The 23,249-nt window shown below is 46.8% G+C and overlaps 1 protein-coding gene across 1 annotated transcript; it reads left to right on the top strand.

Moving 5' to 3' along the window:
- The first annotated feature begins 817 nt into the window (after positions 1–817).
- Positions 818–22,976, top strand: cplx3a (complexin 3a). The gene is made up of 3 exons (XM_078199881.1): positions 818–978; positions 16,508–16,595; positions 22,752–22,976. The coding sequence occupies exons 1-3, from the start codon at positions 818–820 to the stop codon at positions 22,974–22,976; spliced, it is 474 nt and encodes a 157-aa protein (XP_078056007.1).
- Positions 22,977–23,249: the final 273 nt, after the last annotated feature.

The raw sequence follows: 23,249 nt of genomic DNA, 5'->3' as shown, positions 1-23,249 counted from the left end.
TCTGGGGACCCAGGTTCAAATTCTGCCGTGGCAGCTGGTGGAATTTGAATTCAGGAAAAAAAGATGTCGAATTAAGAACCTACTGATGACCAGGAAACCATTGTCAATTGTTGGAAAAACCCATCTCATTCACTAATGTCCTTTAGAGAAGGAAATCTGCCACCAAACGAGAAAATGCTGGAAAATCTCAGCAGGTCTGGCAGCATCTGTAAGGAGAGAAAAAAGCTGACGTTTGGAGTCCAGATGACCCTTTGTCAAAGCTGAGGAAATCTGCCATCCTTACCTGGTCTGGCCTACATGTGACTCCAGAGCCACAGCAATGTTGGTTGACTTTCAACTGCCTTCTAAGGGCAACTAGGGATGGGCAATAAATGCTGGCCAGCCAGCGACGCCCATGTCCCACGAATGAATAAAAAAAATTCAACTCATAACAGATTGGATCGCCTGGATAAGGCTGTATATCTGGTTGTTTCCTTCTCATTGGGATCAGACCCACAGCTCAATCTTGCCTGCACACATGTGTAAGTGTCCGAAACAGCAAACTTAATCCGGTTTTATACCAGGACTGTGAGTGGCTGCGGCTGGAAAGGGGGAGGAGAAGGAAATAGTGCGTTGTCCACCAATCTGCAACCTGTCCATTCAGCCGGGCGCTGTCCACAGAGCGTGGTGCTGAAACTTCCTCTGATCCCACAAGCGGAGCAGGGGAGCTGTGTCCGATCACCTATAGCCCTCCCCAATCCCCCCATCCTCCCCCTAACCCTAACCCTCCTCTTCCCCTCCTCCTGCAAGCGGCGGCGAACTCCTCCAAGCTGGCAGCATGGCTTTCATGGTTAAATCCATGGTAGGGGGCCAGCTGAAGAACCTGACGGGGGGTCTCGGGGGCGAGGACAAGGGCGAGGGGGAGAAATCGGAAGCAGCAGCGCAGGGGATGACGAGAGAGGAATTTGAGGAGTACCAACGGCAGGTGGTGGAAGAAAAGTAAGTGTCTTTTTATTTTTTTATCTTGTTGAATTTCTGAAAACCCAAGACAGCTGAATGCTCCCAAACTGAAAATCCCACAGGTTACAATCACACGGAACTGAAACTGCATTGATAAATGGTAAGAATTAGAAGGCGAATTTACTTTTCATTCACCTCCGTTCTGGTGTATACTAATCGAGACACCAAGAACCTCCTTCTCAAATGTTACATACCTTCTAAAAATCAACGATACCACCCTAATAATATAGTCAACGAGTTATGTAAGAATGGATACCAGGATTTAAAAACTATTGGGATTCTCTGTCAATGCATTTTCCCATGTAAGCGATTTAAATCACAGTTTAAATTGTGGGATTTTTCACAGTAACTTTATGGCAGTGCTAATGTAAGTCTACTTGTGAGAATAAGTAAGCTTTAAATTCATAGGAAAATTGCCTTGCTGTGGTCATTCAGTCGGGCGCTGTCCAGATACCGTGGTGCTGAAACTTCCAGCCTGTGAATCAAAAAACGAAAGGATCATTGAGTTGGTGAGGCTTAAATATTTTCACCATTGTCCAACGCCCGCTGAGCGTGCCAAAATCCCTTCAAAAAAAAATCTTGCAGCGTTTAAAATGTGTCACTTTTGAGTGCCATCCTCTTAACTTTTTATAAGCTGGAAAATCTTGATCAGATTTATAGTTTAAGGTTTATTTATTAGTGTCACAAGTCGGCTTATATTAATAGTGCAGTGAACTTACTGTGAAAATCCCCTAATCGCCAGACTTCGGCACCTGGGGCTGCACGGTGTCACAATGGTTAGCACTGCTGCCTCACAATACCAGGGACCAGGGTTCGATTCCCGGCTTGGGTTACTGTCTGTGCCCAGTCTGCACGTTCTCCCCGTGTCTGCTGGGTTTCCTCCAGGTGCTCCGGTTTCCTCCCACAGTCCAAAAGACATGCTGGTTGGGTGCATTGGCCATGCTAAATTCTCCCTCAGTGTACCCGAACAGGCGCCAGAGTGTGGCGACTAGGGGATTTTCACAGTGACTTCATTGCAGTGTGAATGTAAGCCTACTTGTGACACTAATAATAAATAAACTATTGGGGTACACTGAGGGAGAATTTAGCATGGCCAATGCACCTAACCAGTACATCTCTCAGACTGTGGGAGGAAACCAGAGCACCCGGAGGAAACCCAGAAAGACATGGGGAGAACTCATGGGAAGACTCCACGCAGACAGTGATCCAAGCACAGAAGGTGCCATTCAGCCCTCTATGTCACTCAGCTGTTTGAAAGAGCCAACCAAACTGTTCCCATGCTCACAGCACCAGGAAGCTGGGTTCAATTCCCGGCTCGGGTCACTGTCTGTGCGGAGTCTGCACTTTCTTCCCATGTCTGCGTGGGTTTCCTCTGGGTGCTCCTGTTTCCTCCCACAGTGTGAAAGAGGTGCTGATGAGATGCATTGGCCACGCTAAGTCTCTCTCAGTGTACCCGAACAGGCACTGGAGTGTGGTGACTAGGGGACTTTCAGAGTAACTTCATTGCAGTGTTAATGCAAGCCTGCTTGTGACACCAATAAATAAAGTTAAAACTTAAACTTAACTTAAACTTAATAGCCCTACAAGGACATATCCTATTGACCTTTGAAAGTTCTGATGGAATCTGCTTCCACCTCTATTTTAGTTTTTGTGTTCCTGATTGTTGCCTCCATGTGTGTGTGTGTGTGTGTGTGTGTCTGTGTGTTTTTGTTTTGTCAATTATTTTAAACTTTTGATGCTGACCCACACTCCAGAAGAAACAATTTATCGATGTGCATTCTATTACAACCACTTACTGTTATGAATGCCTTATGTATCTGCAACGTTCTAGTAAATATTTTCTGTACCCAAGACCTTGACTTACTTCATAGAATTCCTACAGTGCAGAAGGAGGCCATTCAGCCCATCGAGCCTGCACCGACAACAATCCCACCCAGTCCCTATCCCTGTAACCCTACATATTTAGCCTGCTGATCTCCCTATCACTGGGGGAAATTTATCATGGCCAATCTACCTAACCCGCACATCTTTAGACCGTGGGAGGAATCCGGAGGAAACCCACGCAGACAGGGGGGAGAATGTGCAAACTCCACACAGACTGTCACCCAAGGCTGGAATTGAAACCGGGTCCCCGACACAGTGCTAACCACTGTGCCACCCTGCTGGCCTGAAGTCAGAAGTATGGATTGCAGATCGTAGAATCCTTACAGTGCAGAAGGAGGCCATTCAGCCCATCGAGCCTGCACTGACAACAATCCCACCCAGGCTCTATCCACATAACCCCACATATATTTATCCTTCTAGTCCTCCTGACATTTAGGGACAATTTGGCATGGCCAATCAACCTAACCGCACATCTTTGCAGATGTTTAACCTTTCCTCTATAAATACATTTCAGCCTCCTCCACAATGCAACTGCAGTGCTGTTTTATCTGTTCACCTTTCCTCCCAGGATTTACACATCCCATCTTCCCCAAGCAGACTAACACGTTCAAAGTTATTTTTCACCCAGTCTCCCAGTGTTCCGGTATCAGCCGATTAAATATCTAATACATAAGTTAATTTCCTGACTCCTCGAGGTGTGATATTTCCTGTATTCTGTCTTCACTTACTTAGCTTAGTGGTTTTACGATTCATTTGTACAAAGCTGTATCCATTCACGTCTTTCATTCAAATAATCCGTGCGATATCCCCGATAGAGAAACAGGGGCTGCACATAGGTGCCGATGTCCATGTACGGAATAGATTTCTGATGTGACATAATTTGGTGTTGGTATGGGGATCAAAGATTACATTTTAATGAAATAGAATTATTCCACATTCTCAAAGAGTGCCAACCACTCTGCAAGGTTTATCTGATACATTTCCAGCAGCCCCTGTTTAAAGCTGTCAGTTTGATATGCATGAATCACAGGCCTTGGTGATTTCATCTGACACACGGATGGATTTCTGAAAAAAAATCCTGTAGCTTTGGAATATGGAAACATGTGTGTCCCATTGAAGAACAGTACAGCACAGGAACAGGCCCTTCGGCCCACCAAGTCTGTGCCGACGCAGATGCCTCTCTAATTCCCAGAACCAATAGAAGAGCAATGATTTTTTTTAAAGTCTGACTCAATCCATACTAGGTCAATGACAAGTTTACCAAAAACTAAAATATGATTGTACATTGTGGCTAGCACTGCTGCCTCACGGTGCCAGGGACCTGCGTTTAATTCTGGCCTTGGATCTTGTCTGTATGGAGTTTGCACTTTTTAAAATTCATTCATGGGACATGGGCGTCGCTGGCTGGCCAGCATTTATTGTGGAGATGCCGGCGTTGGACTGGGGTAAACACAGTAAGAAGTTTAACAACACCAGGTTAAAGTCCAACAGGTTTATTTGGTAGCAAAAGCCACACCAGAGGTGTGGCTTTTGCTACCAAATAAACCTGTTGGACTTTAACCTGGTGTTGTTAAACTTCTTACAGCATTTATTGCCCATGCCAAGTTGCCCTTGGAGGGCAGTTGAGAGTCAACCACATTGCTGTGGCCCTGGAGTGCCATGTAGGCCAGACCAAGTAGGGATGGCAGATTGGGGCGGCACGGTGGAAGAGTGGTTAGCACTGCTGCCTCACAGCGCCAGGGACCCGGGTTCAATTCCGGCCTCGGGTCACTGTCTGTGTGGAGTTTGCACATTCTCCCTGCATCTGTGTGGGTTTCCTCCGGGTGCTCCGGTTTCCTCTCACACTCCAAAGATGTGCGGGTTAGGTATTTGACCATGCCAAATTTCCTCTTAGTGTCAAGGGGACTAGCTAGGGTAAATGCATGGGGTTGTGGGGATGGGGCCTGGGTGGGATTGTGGTTGGTGCAGACTCGATAGGCCGAATGGCCTCCTTCTGCACTGTAAGGATTCTATGATTCTATAATTTCCTTCCCTAAGGACATTAGTGAATCAGATGGGTTTTTACGACAATCGAGAATGGTTTCATGGTCATCAGTAGATTCTTTATCCAGATTTTTTTAATTGAATTCAAATTTCACCATCTGCTATGGTGAGATTTGAACCCGGGTCCCCAGAACATTAGCTGAGTTTCTGGATTAATAGTCTAGCGATTATACCACTAGGATATACCTGTGTCAGCATGGGTTTCCTCCGGGTGCTCCAGTTTCCCCCCACAGTCCAAAGATGTGCAAGTTAGCTGGATTGGTCATGCTAAATTGCCTCTTAGTATCCCAAGATGTATTGGTTAGGTGGATTAGCCATGGTAAAATGTGCAGGGTTACGGGGATAGAGTCTGGGAGAGGGCTTGGATAAAATAATCTGTCAGAGTTGGTGCAGACTTGATGGACCAACTGGCCTCATTCTTCACTGCAGAGATTCTATGATTAAATTCTATGTATAAAACAATTAAAACTGCCCCCCATGCTGATAGCTAGCAAAACCAGTTGAGGTATGCTGAATAGTTTATTGTGTGTCTCAGTTACTGGAGATATGGATGTTATAATGTCAGCGTTATGTTATAATGTCACTGTTATGAGGTGGGCAGTGAGTCCTTTGTAAGGCATTGGAAACTTTTTTATTTATTTAAGTTAGCTGTGGATCAGGAATCACACATGGAGGTCAGACCTGGTAAGGATGGCAGATTTCCTTCCCTAATGGTTTCATCATTAGACTTTGAATTACAGGTTTTTATTGAATATAAATTCTGCCGTGGTGGGGTTCGAACCCAGGTCCCCAGACCATAACCCTGGATCCCTGGATTACTAGTCCAGTGACAATGCCACTATACCCCCCTCTTAGGGAGGCTTTGTTTGTCAACACTCATTTGTTGGGCTCATTGTTGAATGGTTGCCATTGGATTGAGGAACTGCAGGTGGGAGATTAACTCCAGATAGAAGAATTAAGAAGTTGCCACAAAATGGCGCATGTATGTTAGACAGTAAAATAGTTAAATCTTCTGGTGTTGGGTGTCTTATCTTGGCTAGGGGACAGACACCAATGGTAATGAGTTGGTGGGCCGAAAGGCCTGTTCCTGTGCTGGACTGTTTGGTGCATGGAATGGGCGAAGATTATTGAGTCATAGAACGTTACAGCACCGGGGGAGGCAGTGGCTGGTGATATTGTCACCGATATTGTAAATTACTAGGGTACATAGGTTAAAGGTAAAAGGGGGAAAGTTTAAAGGAGATGTGGGAGGCTGGATTTTATTTACACAGAGGGTGGTAAGTGCCTAGAATGCACTGCCAGAGGAGGTGGTAGAAGCAGATGCAATCGCAACGTTTAAGAGGCAGATACATGAATAGGCAGGGAATAGAAGGATACGGACCATGTAGAGACAGACAGCCTTTAGTTTAGAAAAGCATCATGTGTCAGTGCAGGGTTGGTGGGCTGAAGGGTATATTTCTGCGCTGTACTGTTCTTTGTCCTGGACTAGTAATCCAGAGACCCTGGGCAATCCTCTGGGGTAAACACAGTAAGAAGTTTAACAACACCAGGTTAAAGTCCAACAGGTTTATTTGGTAGCAAAAGCCACACAAGCTTTCGGAGCTCTAAGCCCCTTCTTCAGGTGAGTGGGAATTCTGTTCACAAACAGAGCTTATAAAGACACAAACTCAATTTACATGAATAATGGTTGGAATGCGAATACTTACAACTAATCAAGTCTTTAAGAAACAAAACAATGTGAGTGGAGAGAGCATCAAGACAGGCTAAAAAGATGTGTATTGTCTCCAGACAAGACAGCCAGTGAAACTCTGCAGGTCCACGCAACTGTGGGAGTTACAAATAGTGTGACATGAACCCAATATCCCGGTTGAGGCCGTCCTCGTGTGTGCGGAACTTGGGTATCAGTTTCTGCTCAGCGACTCTGCGCTGTCGTGTGTCGCGAAGGCTGCCTTGGAGAACGCTTACCCAGGTTCGAATCCCATTATGGCAAATTTGAATCCAATAAAAAGTCTGTAATTAAAAGTCTAACGATGACCCCATTGGCGATTGTCGTAAAAAAACATTAATAATAAAATCTGCCATACTCACCTTGTCTACTTGTGACTTCAGATCCACAGTAATTTGATTGACTGTCAGATGCCCTCTGAAGTGGAGGGCAGTTAGGGATAGGCAATAATACCCAGCCACATTCAGTAAATTGATTTTCTTAAAAAAGAGGCCCTTCAGCTCATCGTGTCTTGGCCAGCATCAAGGACCCTATCTATTCTCATCCCAGGTCCCCAGAGGATTGCCCTGGGTGCCTCAGAGGGTGACTGGTGTGAGGTGCTTGGCTATGAAAGGTAAATTGACAGTCGTCCTTTTGCCCAGACCTCATATTTACTTGATTCAATATTTAAAGGTGTGAACTCAATTGCCCTCAATTCGCATAGTTCATGGGATTAACCAACATACCCTAAGACTCTAGCTATACAGTATCTGAGCATTCGGAGGGGATGTGTGGCTTTGAGGAGAAGTTCTGGTCTCTGTACACTGTGACTATTGCTTAAACCGGACCACTGTTTAATAGCATTACATCATCCTTAATGTCCAATCGATTCAATGAAGATTCAAGTGTAGTGGGTCCAGCAAAGGTGGAGGGGGGGGGGGGGCGGTGGGGGGCTGGTGTGGGCGCGGGGACATGGTAGCACAGTGGTTAGCACTGCTGCCTCACAGTCGGGTCACTGTCTGTGTGGAGTTTGCACGTTCTCCTTGTGTCTGCGTCTCCGGGTGCTCCGGTTTCCTCCCACAATCCAAAGATGTGCAGGTTAGGTGGATTGGTCATGGTAAATATCTCCTTGGTGTCCAAAGATGTGCGGTTTAGATGGGTTAGCCATGGTAAATGTTTGGGGTTACAGGGATAGAGCAAGGGATTGGTAAAGTTTAAAATTTATTTATTAGTGTCACAAGTAGGCTTACATTAACACTGCAATGAAGTTACTGTGAAAATCCCCCAGTCGCCACACTCCGGCGCCTGTTCGGGTACACTGTGGGGGAATTTAGCACGGCCAATGCACCTAACCAGCATGTCTTTCGGACTGTGGGAGGAAACCGGAGCACCCAGAGGAAACCCACGCAGACATGGGGAGAACGTGCAAACTCCACACAGACAGTGACCCAAGCCAGGAATTGAACCCGGGTCCCTGGCGCCATGAGGCATCAGTGCTAACCACTGTGCTGACTCGATGGGCTGAATGGCCTCCTTCTGCACAGTAGGGATTCTATGAGATGTGTCCTCTAACTCAAACACACGGGAGTTTTGCTGTTGGGGGTTAGATTGACTGAAACATTCACATTCGCCTGTTGGAAGGAGATCACAGGAGGCAAGTCAAGATAGCCTTGGCTCTTCACTGAAGGTTGCATGTTCCAATCTATAGAAAGGCCGTCTCAGAGCTACTATTCCTGGACTTGTTGAGGTCTTGTTTTAACGACACAAGTTAGAATACCTAATGCAGAGCTCACAGAATTGCGCCCTCTCCTGTTTAAGCTCGCTGCTTGCCTTCTTCGTAATGTCAAAGCCTAGGTGAAATATTTCATTTGTAAATTGCTGAGGATACACGTGCTTCCCCCTTCCTTACCCCCCATTGAGCTCCTGAGGTTTGATGGGGGGGGGCACGATTAACACCTCTACTGATGTGAATATCTGTCATTTCACAATGGTTTCAAAGTGGTTGTGTTGTGATTCAATAGCCAGAAGGCTTCAACAAATAACTGCACTGTATCAATAGATTTGATCACCATTGATGAACTGTCCAAGTGCTATTGCAAACATTATGGGGGGGGTGATTCTCCCATTCCGACCCACATGTGCCGATTCGCGGGATTCGTGCATGTGTTCCCGATACATGCGCGTCTCCCACAGAGAGCAGGCACAGTCGGGACCACGCTGGAAACCAGCGGGAAGACCAGATAAGTCTTTTTAAATGTGATTATCGAGCCCAGGACTGAATTCTCCAGACCCGATAGCATCTCCCGCCTCGCCAAGACAAGTTCACTCTGGCGGGGGTTAGAGTAACCCCCCCCACTTGTGGGGAACTAGTGGGAGACCCTGCTGGAGTGAAGTGGGGGGGGGGGCAATCGGAGCCCCCCAGGGGGGCCGGGCGGCAGGGATATGATGCTCTCTGGGCATGGGCACCCTAGCACTGCCAGCCTGTGCCCCCGGGCACCGCCCAAGGTGCAAATGTTTAATAGCAAAGCCACAGATAGTAAGATTTTTGCACGTTCAAGAGTGAAAAGGTTACTCCCAAATATCAGCGTGAAGTCTGAAACAATATTTTAATCATGCGGTTCCAGCCAAAACCCCTGTTTTGCATATCAACATATTTTGGCATGCGTTTTAATGATTAATTATGGAATGATTTTCCTTGGAGTTGGAGCTTGGAGCTATTCTGGAATGCGCTGCCAAGTGAGGCGGTTGAGACAGACACGTTAGCGACATTTAAGACTTATCTGGATAGACACATGAACAGGTGGGGAATAGAGGGATACAGCGATTGGTCTGGATGGGACAATATGATCGGCGCAGGCTGGGAGGGCCGAAGGGCCTGTCCTTATTCCTTAACTCAACAGTAGCGGTGCTGGAGTCTTGGGAATATCACTGCACAGAAGGAGGCCATTTGGCCCATGGTGTCTGTGCTGGCTCAAAAACCAGCTCCACCAGCCTAATCCCACTTTCCAACATTTGGCGCATAGGTTACAGCGCTTGAGGCTCATATCCAGACACTTTTTCAATGAGATGAGGGTTCCTGCCTCTACTTCCCTTTCAAACAGTGAGTTCCAGATCCCTATCACTCCCTGGCTGAAAAATATTTTACTCATCACCCCTCTAATCCTTCTCCCAATCATTTTAAATCTATTGCCCCCTCGTCACCGACCTCTCAGCTAAAGTGAACAGGCTCCTCCCATCCTCTCTATCCAGGCCTCTCACAATTTCGCACAACTCAATCAAATCTCCCCTCAGCCTGCCCTGTTCCAAGGAGAACAACCATAGAATCCTTACAGTGCAGACAGGCGCCATTCGGCCCATCCAGTCTGCATCAACTCTCCGAAAGAGCATCTTACCCAGGCACTCGCCTCCGCCCTATCCTCATAATACCACACATTATAGGTGGCACGGTGGTTAGCACTGCTGCCTCACAGTGCCAGGGACCCGGGTTCGATTCTCGGCTTGGGTCGCTGTCTCTGCCGAGTCTGCACGTTCTCCCCGTGTCTGCTCCGGTTGCTCCGGTTTCCTCCCATAGTCTGAAAGACGCACTGGCCATGCTAAATTCTCCCTCAGTGTACCCGAACAGGCGCCGGAGTGTGGCAACGAGGGGATTTTCACAGCAACTTTATTGCAGTGTTAATGTAATGCTACTTGTGACACTAATGAATACGCTTTACCATGGCTAATCCACCAAACCTACGCATCTCTCAGATTGTGGGAGGCAACTGGAGCATCTGAAGGAAACTCACGCAGCTACGGGGAAAACTTCACACACTCATCCAAGGTTGGAATTGAACCCGGGTCACTGGCACCGTGAGGTAGCAGTGCTAACCGCTGTGCCACCATGCCCCTCTAAGCTGTCCAATCTCCCCTCACAACTGCAATTTTCCAGTCTCGGTAACATCCTCGTAAATCTCTTTTGCGCGCACTCCAATATGTTGCGCACAAAATTCTGAGCCTCTTCACTTCCCATCATGGCACGGTGGCACAGTCGTTAGCACTGCTGCCTCACAGTGCCAGGGATCCAGTTTCAATTCCGGCCTTGGGTCGCTGTCTGTGTGGAGTTTGCACGTTCTCCAGGGACCCGGGTTCAATTCCGGCCTTGGGTGACTGACTATGTGGAGTTTGCACGTTCTCCCTGTGTCTGCGTAGATTTCCTCCGGATGCTCCGGTTTCCTCCCACACTCCAAAGATGTGTGGTTAGGTGTATTGGCCATGCTAAATTGCCTCTTAGTATCCAAAGATGTGCAGGTTAGGTGGATTGGTCATGCGAAATTGCCCCTTAGTGTCCAAAGATGTGCAGGTTAGGTGGATTGGCCATGCTAAATTGCCTCTTAGTGTCCAAAGATGTACGGATTAAGTGGATTGGCCATGCTAAATTGCCTCTTAGTGTCCAAAGATGAGCAGGTTAGATGGATTGGCCATGCTAAATTGCCCTTAGTGTCAGGGGGGCTAGCTAGGGTAAATACATAGGGTTATGGGAATAGGGTCTGGGTGGGATTGTGGTCGGTGCAGACTCAATGGGCTGAATGGCCTCCTTCTGCACTGTAGGGATTCTATGATTCTATCAACTGTGTATTTACACTGAAAAAATAGGACATGACCTCAAAATGGATGGAATTGTTCAACAGGTGTGGCAGCAGTTGTCATTTTGTCAACCCTGTTTCTCTCTCCACAGATGCTGTGGACATACTGAGTATTTCCAACATTTCCTGTTTTTATTTCAGGTTTCCAGCATCCACAGTTCTGTTTGCTTTTGAACTAGCAATGAATATTAGACTTCCATTTTAGCCTCCAGAATCCATTTGCTCTGGGAAATAGAATGTGAGATCACGGTGGCTGGTAATGATATATTGCGGAAGATTGATTTTATATATTAATTGTTTTGTACAATAAAACTGCTACTCATTGACCTGACTTATTCTGGAAGGATATATTGAAGATTCTATCTTGAAGGGCAGCACGGTGGCACTGCTGCCTCACAGCGCCAGGGAGCTGGGTTCCATTCCGACCTCGGGTGACTGTATGGAGTTTGCACGTTCTCCCCATGTCTGCGTGGGTTCCCTCCAAGTGCTCTGGTTTCCTCCACAGTCCAGGCTCAGTTGATTGGCCATGCTAAATTTCCCCAAGTGTCCCAAGGTGCATGAGTTAAGGGGATTGGAGGGTAAATACGTGATGTCACAGGGATAGGACTCTATTGGAGAATTGGCGCAGACTAGATGGGCTGAAAGGCCTCATTCTGTACAGTAGGGATTCTATGATGTGCGGGTTAAGTTGATTGGCTATGCTAAATTGGCCCCGAAGTGTCCCAAGGTGCATGAGTTAAGGGGATTGGAGGGTAAATATGTGATGTCACAGGGATAGGACTCTATTGGAGAATTGGCACAGACGGGATGGGCTAAAATGCCTCATTCTGTACAGTAGCGATTCTATGATGTGTGGGTTAAGTTGATTGGCTATGCTAAATTGGCCCCTAAGTGTCCCAAGATGAATGCACTAGGGGGATTAGCGGGATAAATACATGGTGTCACGGGGATAAGGTTCTGTTGGAGAGTCGGTGCAGACTCGAAGGGCTGAAAGGCCTCATTCTGTACAGTAGGAATTCTATGATGTGTGGGTTAGGCCATGTTAAAAGTTGTCACTTAGTGTCAGGGGGATTCGCAGGGTAAATGCGTGGGGCAGAGGGGATGGGCCCTGGTGCAGGCTCGATGGGCTGAATGGCCTCCTTCTGCACTCATAGGATTCTATGAAAGTCTGGAAATATATTGAAAAAACTCATGTTCCTGCAGTTTATTCTTAGACTTCTTACAGCGTCATAAGGATGAAGTTTGTAAGAGGTGTTATGGGGATATGATGGATGGGAGAGATGAAAGGTAATTTAATTTAGCAATGAGATGCAAGTATTCACTCCAAGCTATCCCAAGTGGAGACATAAAATATCCTCACTGTTGACCAAATGGCACACGTGAGAGTTTTGAAATATGCTGTGCCACACCATGTACCTAATTAGAAAGCTATAAGTATCATATCAGGGTTCAAGCATTGATTTATACAGAGCAGTATGATGCATTGGACTTTTTCACTGGCTATGATGGGATTAATAATTCTTAAAGAATTGTTGTGTTAGGAATGAGAAATGACCGTTACAATTTCACAGGGACCCGGGTTCGATTCCCGGCTTGGGTCACTGTCTGTGTGGAGTTTGCACGTTCTCCCCTATATCTGCGTGAGTTTCCTCTGGGTGCTCCAGTTTCCTCCCACAATCCAAAGATATGCAGGTTAGGGGAGATTGGTGTAGTAAATACGTGGGGTCACAGGGATAGGGCCTGGATAAGATGCTCTGTCAGAGAGTCGGTGCAGACTTGAGGGGCCAAATGGCCTCCTTCTGCACTGTAGGAATTCTCTGGTTCTACGATTTCCTAATTAAGAAATCATAGAATCTCTACAGTGCGGAAGGAGGCCATTCGGCCCAATGAGTCTGCACCGACACTTACCAGGCTCTATCCCCGTAAAACTATCCCCGTAATCACACGCATTTTACCCCGCTAATCCCTCTAACCTATATATATATCTCAGGACACAGTAGCACAGTGGTTAGCACTGCTGCCTCACAGCGCCAGGGACCCGGGTTCAATTCCCAGCTTGGGTCACTGTCTGTGTGGGGTCTGCACGTTCTCCCCATGTCTGCGTGGGTTTCCTCCGGGCGCTCCTGTTTCCTCCCACATTCTGAAAGACGTGCTGGTTAGGGTGCATTGACGCGAACAGGCGCTGGACTGTGGCGACGAGGGGAATTTCACAGTAACTTCATTGTAGTGTTAATGTAAGCCTTACTTGTGACTAATAAATAAACTTTAATTTTACTTTACACTAAGGAGCAGTGTAGCATGGCCAGTCCACATAGCATGCACACCTTTGGACTGTGGGAGGAAGCCAGAGCGCCCGGGGGAAACTCACACAAACATGGGGAGAACGTGCAAACTCCACACAGAGAGCTCCCCAAAGCCGGAATTGAACCTGGGTCCCTGACGCTGTGAGGCAGCAGTGCTAACCACTGTGCCACCCTTAATTATACTCACTGCAAACACAACATTGAAAAAGCTTTCTTTTTTTAAAAATATAAATCGAGAAGGGGCTCACAGGTAGCAACCTGCCATTTTGAGCGAATATCAAGCCTCATGGGGTGCCAGTATTCACTCAATGGGCCAAATGGCCACCTCTTGTGCTCTCTATGACTCAATGACATGTTGCTGTCCCTCCTTTACCTTTCACACATCACCTCATCTGATGGATCAGTGGATAATCCTGGTAATGGGAGACACGTATGGTGAGCTATCAAAATCTATCAAAAGTATCCTTTGTTTCCATCTTCAAAACAAAATTGCAAACAGGAAAATGTTCAAAGTTTATTTATTAGTGTCACAAGTAAGGCTTACATTAACACTGCAGTGAAGTTACTGTGAAAATTCCCTAGTCGCCACACTCCGGCGCCTGTTCGGATACACTGAGGGAGAATTTAGCACGGCCAATGCACCTAACCAGCACGTCTTTCAGACTGTGGGAGGAAGCCGGAGCACCCGGAAGAAACCCACGCAGACACGGGGAGAATGTGCAAACTCCACACAGACAGTGACCCAAGCCGGGAATTGAACCCAGGTCCCTGGCGCTGTGAGGCAGTAGTGCTAACCACTGTGTCATCGTCACGCCCATTGTGTGTGCAAGAGTTTAATTTAATAAATGGGAAACCAATTGTCAAAGCGCTTGGGACAGCATTTTAGCACAGTAGTTAGCACTGCTGCCTCACAGTTACAGGAACGTGGATTCAATTCCCGGCTTGGGTGACGGTCTGTGTGGAATTTGTAATTCTTCCCATGTCTGCGTGGATTTCCTCCAGGAGCTCCGGTTTCCTCCCACATTCCAAAGATGTACAGATTGGGTGAATTGGCCATACCAAATTGCCCTTTAGTGTTCCAAGATGTGTAGGTTACGTGGATTGGCCATGCTAAATTGCCCCTTAGTGTCCCAAGATGTGCAGGTTAGGTGGATTGGCCATGCTAAATTGCCCCTTAGTGTCCTCAGATGTGCAGGTTAGGTGGATTGGCCATGCTAAATTGCCCTTTAGTGTCCTAAGATGTGCAGGTTAGGTGGATCAGCCATGCTAAATTGCCCTTTAGTGTCCTCAGATGTGCAGGTTAGGTGGATCGGCCATGCTAAATTGTCCCTTAGTGTCCCAAGATGTGCAGGTTAGGTGGAATGGCCATGCTAAATTGCCCTTTAGTGTCCAAAGATGTGCCGGTTAGGTGGATTGGCCATGCTAAATTGCCCCTTATGTTCCAAGACGTGCTGGTTAGGGGGACTTGTGGACTAAATACATGGGGTTATGGGGATGGGACCTGGATAGGATGCTCTGTTGGAGAGTTGGTGGTGACGCAGTGGGCTGAATGGCCTCCTTCTGCACTGTAGTGATTCTATGATTCAATCACTCTGTGTGACCACTGATAAGTGGAGTGGGCAATGAAAAATTGTGGTCAATGGGACCTCTAACAAACTCAATAGTCTGTTCATTTTTTTTCAAAATGGCCTATGGAGTTCTGAGTTCAACACCAGCTCATCTCCCTCAATCTTGGAGGCTGGCAGGGTGACGCTGGGATTGCCAACCCAATGTCATCACGCTATGTTATACAAAGAGTGGGAGGACCAATCCACCTGATTGGCACCCAGAAAACTCAGGTCCATTTCTCCTCCCAGTAAGGTTCAGCTACAGGCACTGCAGACGGTGCATAAAAATTTGTTAGAATGTTAGAACAGAGAGGTTATATCTGTCAGGAAAGATTGGCTGGACAGGAGTTCTTTGTTCAAGAGCAGGGAAGACTGGAGAGCACCCTAATCGTGGTCTTTAAGATTAGGCGGCACGGTGGCACAGTGGTTAGCACTGCTGCCTCACGGCGCCAGGGACCCGGGTTCGATTCCCAGCTTGGGTCGCACACTCTTTGTGTGGAGTCTGCACATTCTCCCCGTGTCTGCGTGGGTTTTCCTCCGGATGCTCCGGTTTCCTCCCACAGTCTGAAAGGTCTTGCTGGCTCGGCGCATCAGCCGTGCTAAATTCTCCCTCAGTGTACCCGAACAGGCGCCGGAGTGTGGCGAATCGGGGATTTTCACAGTAACTTCATTGCAGTGTTAATGTCAGCCTACTTGCGACACTAATAATAAATAAACTGTTGGGATGCTCTGAGGGAGAATTTAGCACGGCCAATGCATCTGACCAGCACATCTTTCAGACTGTGGGAGGAAACCAGAGCACCCGGAGGAAACCCACGCAGACATGGGGAGAACTCATGGTAAGACTCCACACAGACAGTGATCCAAGCTGGGAATCAAACCCAGTGTACCCCAACAGGCGCCGGAGTGTGGCGAACAGGGGATTTTCACAGTAACTTCATTACGGTGTTAATGTAAATCAACTTGTGACACTAATAAATAAACTTTAAGCAAAACATGAACACACTTGGGCAGTTGCGGTAACTGGGATAGATAAATTTAAGGGTAAACAAATGCGGAAGAAAGGACTAAGAGGATATGTTGATGGGGCATGATTAATAAGGGTATGGGGAGGGTTATATGGAATATAAAGACCTGAATGGAACAGTGGCTTGCTTCTGGGCTGTTTATCCCTTGTATTAGAATGGAACTGACAGGACAGATGTAAATCGGTATTCTATCCTGGGGCACAGTCTAATTCATTACATCAGAACAACACACAAGATTCTCCTTATACTTTCTTTAAAACTGTCGGAACTGCTAACTATAGATATCACATGGCTCTAAATATATATTTAATTACAGGATGGAGCGTGATGCCAACTTTGCTCAAAAAAAGGCAGAACGGGCAACATTGAGAACACATTTAAGGGACAAGTATAGGCTCCCAAAGGTAAGCGATTTATTTTCGTACTGGCAACAATGTCAATAAGCTAATTTTGTTCCATTTATCTGGAGCTTATTCGGATAATATCGTCACATATTACCACTGTTCAACTCCACGGGTAATATATTCTAACCTGTGCTATTGCTATGTGTGTACTTAATATCCTCCAGTTAAATTTCCCTCGGCGCATTTTTAATATTAGCTGCGATAGTTGGAAATGAGAAGCCCCCACAAATCTTTTATTTTAGAATTCCTGATGGACCTATTGATCCTTGCTTTAGGTTTATTGAGTGGTGTACTCCCACATAAGAACATGAGACAATGAGGAGCATTCACGATCATTCATTCCCCCAATATCTCAACTCAGCATTTAGCTCCATCCATATTGCCTTTCATTCCATTTCTTTACCTGGTGGGTCATTCCAAATATTTATGAACCCACTGAGGATTTTATTTTTAAACCAAATCGATTTTTAATTAGTTTTTCAGTAATTCAACCGTGTGTCTCCTTGCCCCACTGGGCGTGAGCATTGCATTTTCATCTGAGAATCCCTACAATGCAGAGGGAGGCCATTCAGCCCATCATGAAAGTAAGCATGCAGGTGTGGCAGGTGGTAAAGAAGGCAAATGGCCTTCATTGCGAGAAGTTTTGAGTAGAATTTTTACCATAGAAACCCTACAGTGCAGAAAGAGGCCATCCGGCCCATCGAGTCTGCACCGACCACAATCCCACCCAGGCCCTACCCCCACATCCCTACATATTTACCCACTAATCCCTCTAACCTACGCATCTCAGGACACTAAGGAGCAATTTTAGCATGGCCAATCAACCTAACCCGCACATCTTTGGACTGTGGGAGGAAACCGGAGCACCCAGAGGAAACCCATGCAGACACGAAGAGAATGTGCAAACTCCGCACAGACAGTGACCCAAGCCGGGAATCGAACCCAGGTTCCTGGAGCTGTGAAGCAGCAGTGCTAACCACTGTGCTACTGTACAGGAGCAGGGATGTGTTGTGGCAATTATACAGGGCCTTGGTGAGGCCACACCTAGAGTATTGTGTGCAGTTTTGGTCTCCTTTTCTGAGGAAGAATGTTCCTGCTCTCGAGGGAATGCAGCGAAGGTTTACCAGGCTGATTCAAGGGATGACAGGACTGATGTATGAGGAGAGATTGATTAGGTTAGGGTTGTTTTTGCTGGAGTTCAGATGAATGAGGGGGGATCTCATAGAATTCTAACAGGGCTAGACAGGGTAGATGCAGGAAGGACGTTCCCGATGGTGGGGGAGTCCAGAACCAGTAGGTCACAGTCTGAGGATTCAAACTGAGGATTTAGGACGGAGGTGAGGAGACATTTCTTCACCCAAAGAGTGATGAGCCTGTGGAATTCATTACCACAGGAAGTAGCAGATGCCAAAACATTGAATGTATTCAAGAGGTGGCTGGATATAGCACTTGGGGCGAATGGGATCAAAGGTCATGGGGAGAAAGCAGGATTAGGGTATTGAGTTGGACGATCAGCCATGATCGTGATGAATGCTGGAGCAGGCTTGAAGGGCCGAACGGCCTCCTCCTGCTCCTATCTTTTATGTTTCTATGTTTGCACCAACTCTCTAAAAGAGCAGCCCACCCAGGCCCTCCCCTCCACCCTATCCCCGTGCATTTACCATGTCACCTAATCTAGGCATCTTTGGACACTAAGGAGCAGTTTAGCATGACCAAGTTAAAGTTTATCTATTAGGCTTACATTAATTAACATTGCAATGAAGTTACTGTGAAAATCCCTTAGTTGCCACACTCCGCCGCCTGTTCGGGTACACTGAGGGAGAATTTAGCACGGCCAATGCACCTAACCAGCACGTCTTTCGGACTGTGGGAGGAAACTGGAGCACCTGGAGGAAACCCACGCAGACATGGGGAGAATGTGTAGACTCCGCACAGACAGTGATCCAAGCTGGGAATTGAACTTGCGTCCCTGGCGCTGTGAAGCAGCAGTGCTAACCACTGTGCCACCGTGATTGCTTATTGACTGAATTGTACATAGTGGGTGATAGATGGAATGACCCAGTAAAATGGGCAATGATGTTGGTTCCTTTATACCCGTCACACAGTGCAGAAGAGGCTCTTTGGCCCACCGAGTCTGCACCAACAGGTGAGAAACACCTGACCTCCCACCTAATCCCATTTACCAGCACTTGGCCAATAGCCTTGAATGTTATAATGTGCCAAGTACTCATCCAGGTACTTTTTAAAGGATGCGAGGCAACCCGCCTCCGCCACCCTCCCAGGCAGTGCATTCTAAATCATCACCCCTCTGGGTAAAAAAGGTTTTTCCTCACACACCCCCCTAAACCTCCTGCCCCTTACCTTGAACTTGTGCTCCTTTGTGACTGACCCTTCAACTAAGGGGAACATCTGCCCCTTATCCACTCTGTCCATGTCCCTCATAATCTTGTACACCTCAATCAGGTCAACCCAAGCCTATCCAACCTCTCTTTATTAAATGTTCCATCCCAGGCAGCATCCTGGTGAATCTCCTCTGCGCCCACTCCAGTGCGATCACATCTTCCGATCATGTGGTGACCAGAACTGCAAGTAGGATAGCCTACCCATGTAGGGTATAAGAAGGAGCCATTTTTTTGTTCCAAATACTTATAAAGTGTTATTAGCTTAGTAATTAACTTGAGATAAAAAGATAAGAAATGGGAGGAGTACCTTCTCTCTCGCCTGTCCAGCCGTTCAGTAGTATGATGATATCATCTTTGCCCCATCCACTTTCTCTCAATGCCAGGGACCCGGGATCGATTCCTGTCTGTGCGGAGTCTGCACGTTCTCCCCGTGTCTGCGTGGGTTTCCTCCAGCTGCTCCGGTTTCCTCCCACAGCCCGAAAGACCGTGCTGGTTCGGTGGATTGGCCGTGCTAAATTCTCCCTCAGTGTACCCGAACAGGCGCCAGAGTGTGGCGTCTGGGGGATTTTCATTGCAGTGTTAATGCAAGCCTACTTGTGACACTAATAAATAAACTTAGAAACTCTAGCGACCTTGATCAATTGGGCCTGTGGGCTGACGAATGGCAGATGGAATTTAACTTAGATAAATGCGAGGTGATGCATTTTGGTAGTTTGACCCAAGGCAGGACTTACTCAGCTCATAGGGCATTGGGGAGAGTTACAGAACAAAGAGGTCTCGGGGTACAGGTTCATAGCTCTTTGAAAGTAGAGTCACAAGTGGACAGAATGGTGAAGAAGGCATTCAGCACTTAAGAGTATTAAGCCTTAAGGGACCAAAACAGTGAGATGCAAATACTTAAGGGGAACAAAAATGTGGCCATCAGTCAGGTGACTGCTTGCACGCCACTGGAGAAATTCAGAATAGGTATCTCAGACTCAGCACATACCAATTACATAGCAACAAAATGAGAAGAATGAGGAAACTGCTACTGTTTATTTAAGCTTAAAATACAAAGTCTTGTCAACTTAAGGGTTGCCAAGAAACAGTGTTACTTAACACGCAACATTAGTTGGCACAAGTGCTTTCCCTTGAGGTAAAGTAAAACATATTTTCCCATATTTTCTATGCCTTTTAGCTTTGACAAAGGGTCATCTGGACTCGAAACGTCAGCTCTTTTTTCTCGCCTTACAGATGCTGCCAGACCTGCTGAGATTTTCCAGCATTTTCTCTTTTGGGTTTCAGATTCCAGCATCTGCAGTAATTTGCTCTTCTCTTGGGTATCTTAGCCTTGATGCTTATGTTCACCGAATAAAAGCAGCGCGGTGGGTGTACCTACAGCAGATTCAGCAGTTCAAGAAGGCAGATCACCACTCCCTTCTCAAAGGCAATTTGGGATAAACAATAAATGTTGCCCATGCCCTTGACACTCACATTTTTGATTTGATTTATTATTGTCATAGGTATTAATATACAGAGTGAAATTTGTTTCTTGCACGCTATACAGACAAAGCATTCCATTCATAGAGCACATAGGGGAGAAGAAAAGAAGAGGGTGCAGAATGTAGCATTCCATTCATAGCTAGGGTGTAGAGAAAGATCAACTTAATGCGAGGTAGGTCCATTCAAAAGTCTGATGGCAGCAGGGAAGAAGCTGTTCTTGAGTCGGTTGGTGCGTGTCCTCAGACTTTTGTATCTTTTTCCCGACGGAAGAAGGTGGAAGACAGTATATCTGGGATGCGTGGGGTCCTTGATTATGCTGGCTGCTTTGCCGAGGCAGCCAGAAGTGTAGACAGAGTCAATGAATGGGAGGCTGGTTTGCGTGATGGACTGGGCTTCGTTCACGACCGTTTGTGGTTTCTTGCGGTCTTGGGCAGAGCAGGAGCCACACCAAGCTGTGACACATCCAGAAAGAATGCTTTCCATGATGCATCTGTAAAGGTTAGTGAGAGTCGCAGTGGACATGCCAAATTTCCTTAGCTCCCTGAGAAAGTTGGTGGGCTTTCTTAACTATAGCGTCGGCATGGAGGGACCAGGACAGGTTGTTGGTGATGTGGACACCTAGGAACTTGAAGCTCTCGACCATTTCCACTTCATCCCCATTGATGTAGACAGGCATATGTTCTCCACTACGCTTCCTGAAGTCAATGACTATCTCCTTCATTTTTCTGACATTGAGGGAAAGATCACATCCCAGGGAAGAAACACATGAACCCTACAACCGTGGGTTGAGTTTGTTCATTTATAATTAGTCAGTATTTTGAACAGATTTAACGAGCTTGCAGTTATTAAAAAATCATGTTGCGTCCTTTATTGCTTCTTTGTGAGATCCTCTTCACTTCTCGCTGGCTGTGGCCTTGCATCAGGTCCATAATTAAACGGCCATCTTGCGAAGCTTCCCCCACTGACTATTTTTTTTTAAGCTGATCTGGGGTTGGGGATTTTTTATCTCTCGTAGAATACCATCTGTCCTTTGCTTCAGACCATTAATCCTTTCAATGTAATTAAAATGAAAAGTTGCAGGATCCTGGACTCATCCATCTGAGACACTGTCAGATTAGGCCTCAATTTTAACACCCACCCCCTTCCTGATGGGAACCAGTTAAGATGAAAGCGTTGGGGGAGGGAGGGGTTCCCCAGTCCTCATTTGTGTCCCAGTCGAATCGACAACTTTGGAGAGGAGGGAAAGGTCCTAAACAGCTGAGATTCTCCTGGCACAGAACCGCTGCTCTGGACTCCTCAAGTCTCTCCTGTCCCAGAATGCAATTCACCCAATTGTGGTCATCCTTGAATTCTCCCCCTTTCCCCCAAATTCGATGCCGTGGGGAGGTCGCGTTTATCAGGATGACATAGGTGAAGCTTAGAAAAAACTTGAGAATCGCTAAAAAAGAGACATGTTTACGCACATCCCCCATGGCAACGCCTCTACCAATCAGAATCCACTTGCTGATGTGTTTAACTCTCAACTGCCCACGGGTAACTAGGGATGGGCAATAAATGCTGGCCAGCCAGTGAGGCCCATGTCCCATGAATGAATTAAAAAATAACAATCAGCACCCTCTTCTCAAGGCATATCAAGTTGTCATCTCCCCCGACATTGACTTTCTCGCAATTGTCCTGATGAGTGCGTGACGAAAAACTTCAGCGAGACTTCTTTTTTCAGCCATACTCAAGTGGTGCGCTTTGCCAGCAATGACTTTGGGAGAGTTCAGATGAACAGAGACCCTAGTGCTATCAGCAAAATGGAGAAAGAGAGAATAAAACCTTCCCCTGTTTAAAAAAAAAACTTCCTCAACAACCGAAGGAGGTGAATGTTTCAGTTTGCGGGAGTGAGCTTGATGCATTGTGGAGGGGGTGGAGGGAGCGGGATCTTGCAATTGAGAGATTAATTAAAAGGTAGTCCAACACCTGGAGCAGAAACAATCTCAACCTTGTTATTCGACCTTGAATGTCAAATTGAACTGATGTGGATAGTAATTTACTGAATTCAATCCCTGTCAAGGCAAATGTCATCTTGTTTGGTCTATTAATAACCAGGGCAATTAGCTTCTTGCTCTCCTTCCAGCTGTTGGTATGTAATCATGTATGTTTGTACGTAAGGAACGAGCTGTACCAAATCAGACGAGGCGCGAATTCCGTGACAGGCAGAGAATGAGCTTTAGTGAGTCAGGATTCGAAGGTGCAATGAACATTTCAATGATTATGTCTTCCCCAGAGTGAATTGGATGAGAACCAGATCCAGCTGGCTGGCAGCGATGTGGAACTGCCCAAAGAGTTGGCCAAGATGATTGAGGAGGATAATGAGGAGGAGGCGGAGAAGGACTCTGTGTTGGGGCAACTGACCAACATTCAGAATCTTGACCTCGACGCCTTGAAAGACAAGGCTCAAGCAACCCTGGAAGACTTCAAACAAACGGCAGAGAAATGTTGTATCATGTGAGCCTAAAACCAAACGGGACTGCTTATCACAAAATTCACAGCCACACAAAGGAAAGATTGAGAGTTCCAGCTGGTGGCACAGTGGTTAGCACTGCTCCCTCACAGTGCCAGGGACCCGGGTTCGATTCCCGGCTTGGGTCACTATCTGTGCGGAGTCTGCACGTTCTCCCCGTGTCTGTGTGGGTTTCCTCCGGGTGCTCTGGTTTCCTCCCACAGTCCGAAAGACGTGCTGGTTAGGTGCTAAATTCTCCCTCAGTGTACCAGGACAGGCGCT

This window comes from Mustelus asterias, chromosome 29 (genome assembly GCF_964213995.1).
Source record: "Mustelus asterias chromosome 29, sMusAst1.hap1.1, whole genome shotgun sequence".
NCBI lineage: Eukaryota > Metazoa > Chordata > Chondrichthyes > Carcharhiniformes > Triakidae > Mustelus > Mustelus asterias.
Note: the sequence above shows the minus strand (reverse complement) of the source record. Positions and strands in the feature narration are given on the sequence as shown.

Excerpts from the sequence above, each read along its gene's own strand:
- cplx3a (XM_078199881.1), top strand. The coding sequence starts at position 818 with ATGGCTTTCATGGTTAAATCCATGGTAGGGGGCCAGCTGAAGAACCTG. Across the intron at positions 979-16,507 it reads CGGCAGGTGGTGGAAGAAAA|GATGGAGCGTGATGCCAACT; the intron begins GTAAGTGTCTTT and ends ATTTAATTACAG. Across the intron at positions 16,596-22,751 it reads ACAAGTATAGGCTCCCAAAG|AGTGAATTGGATGAGAACCA; the intron begins GTAAGCGATTTA and ends TGTCTTCCCCAG.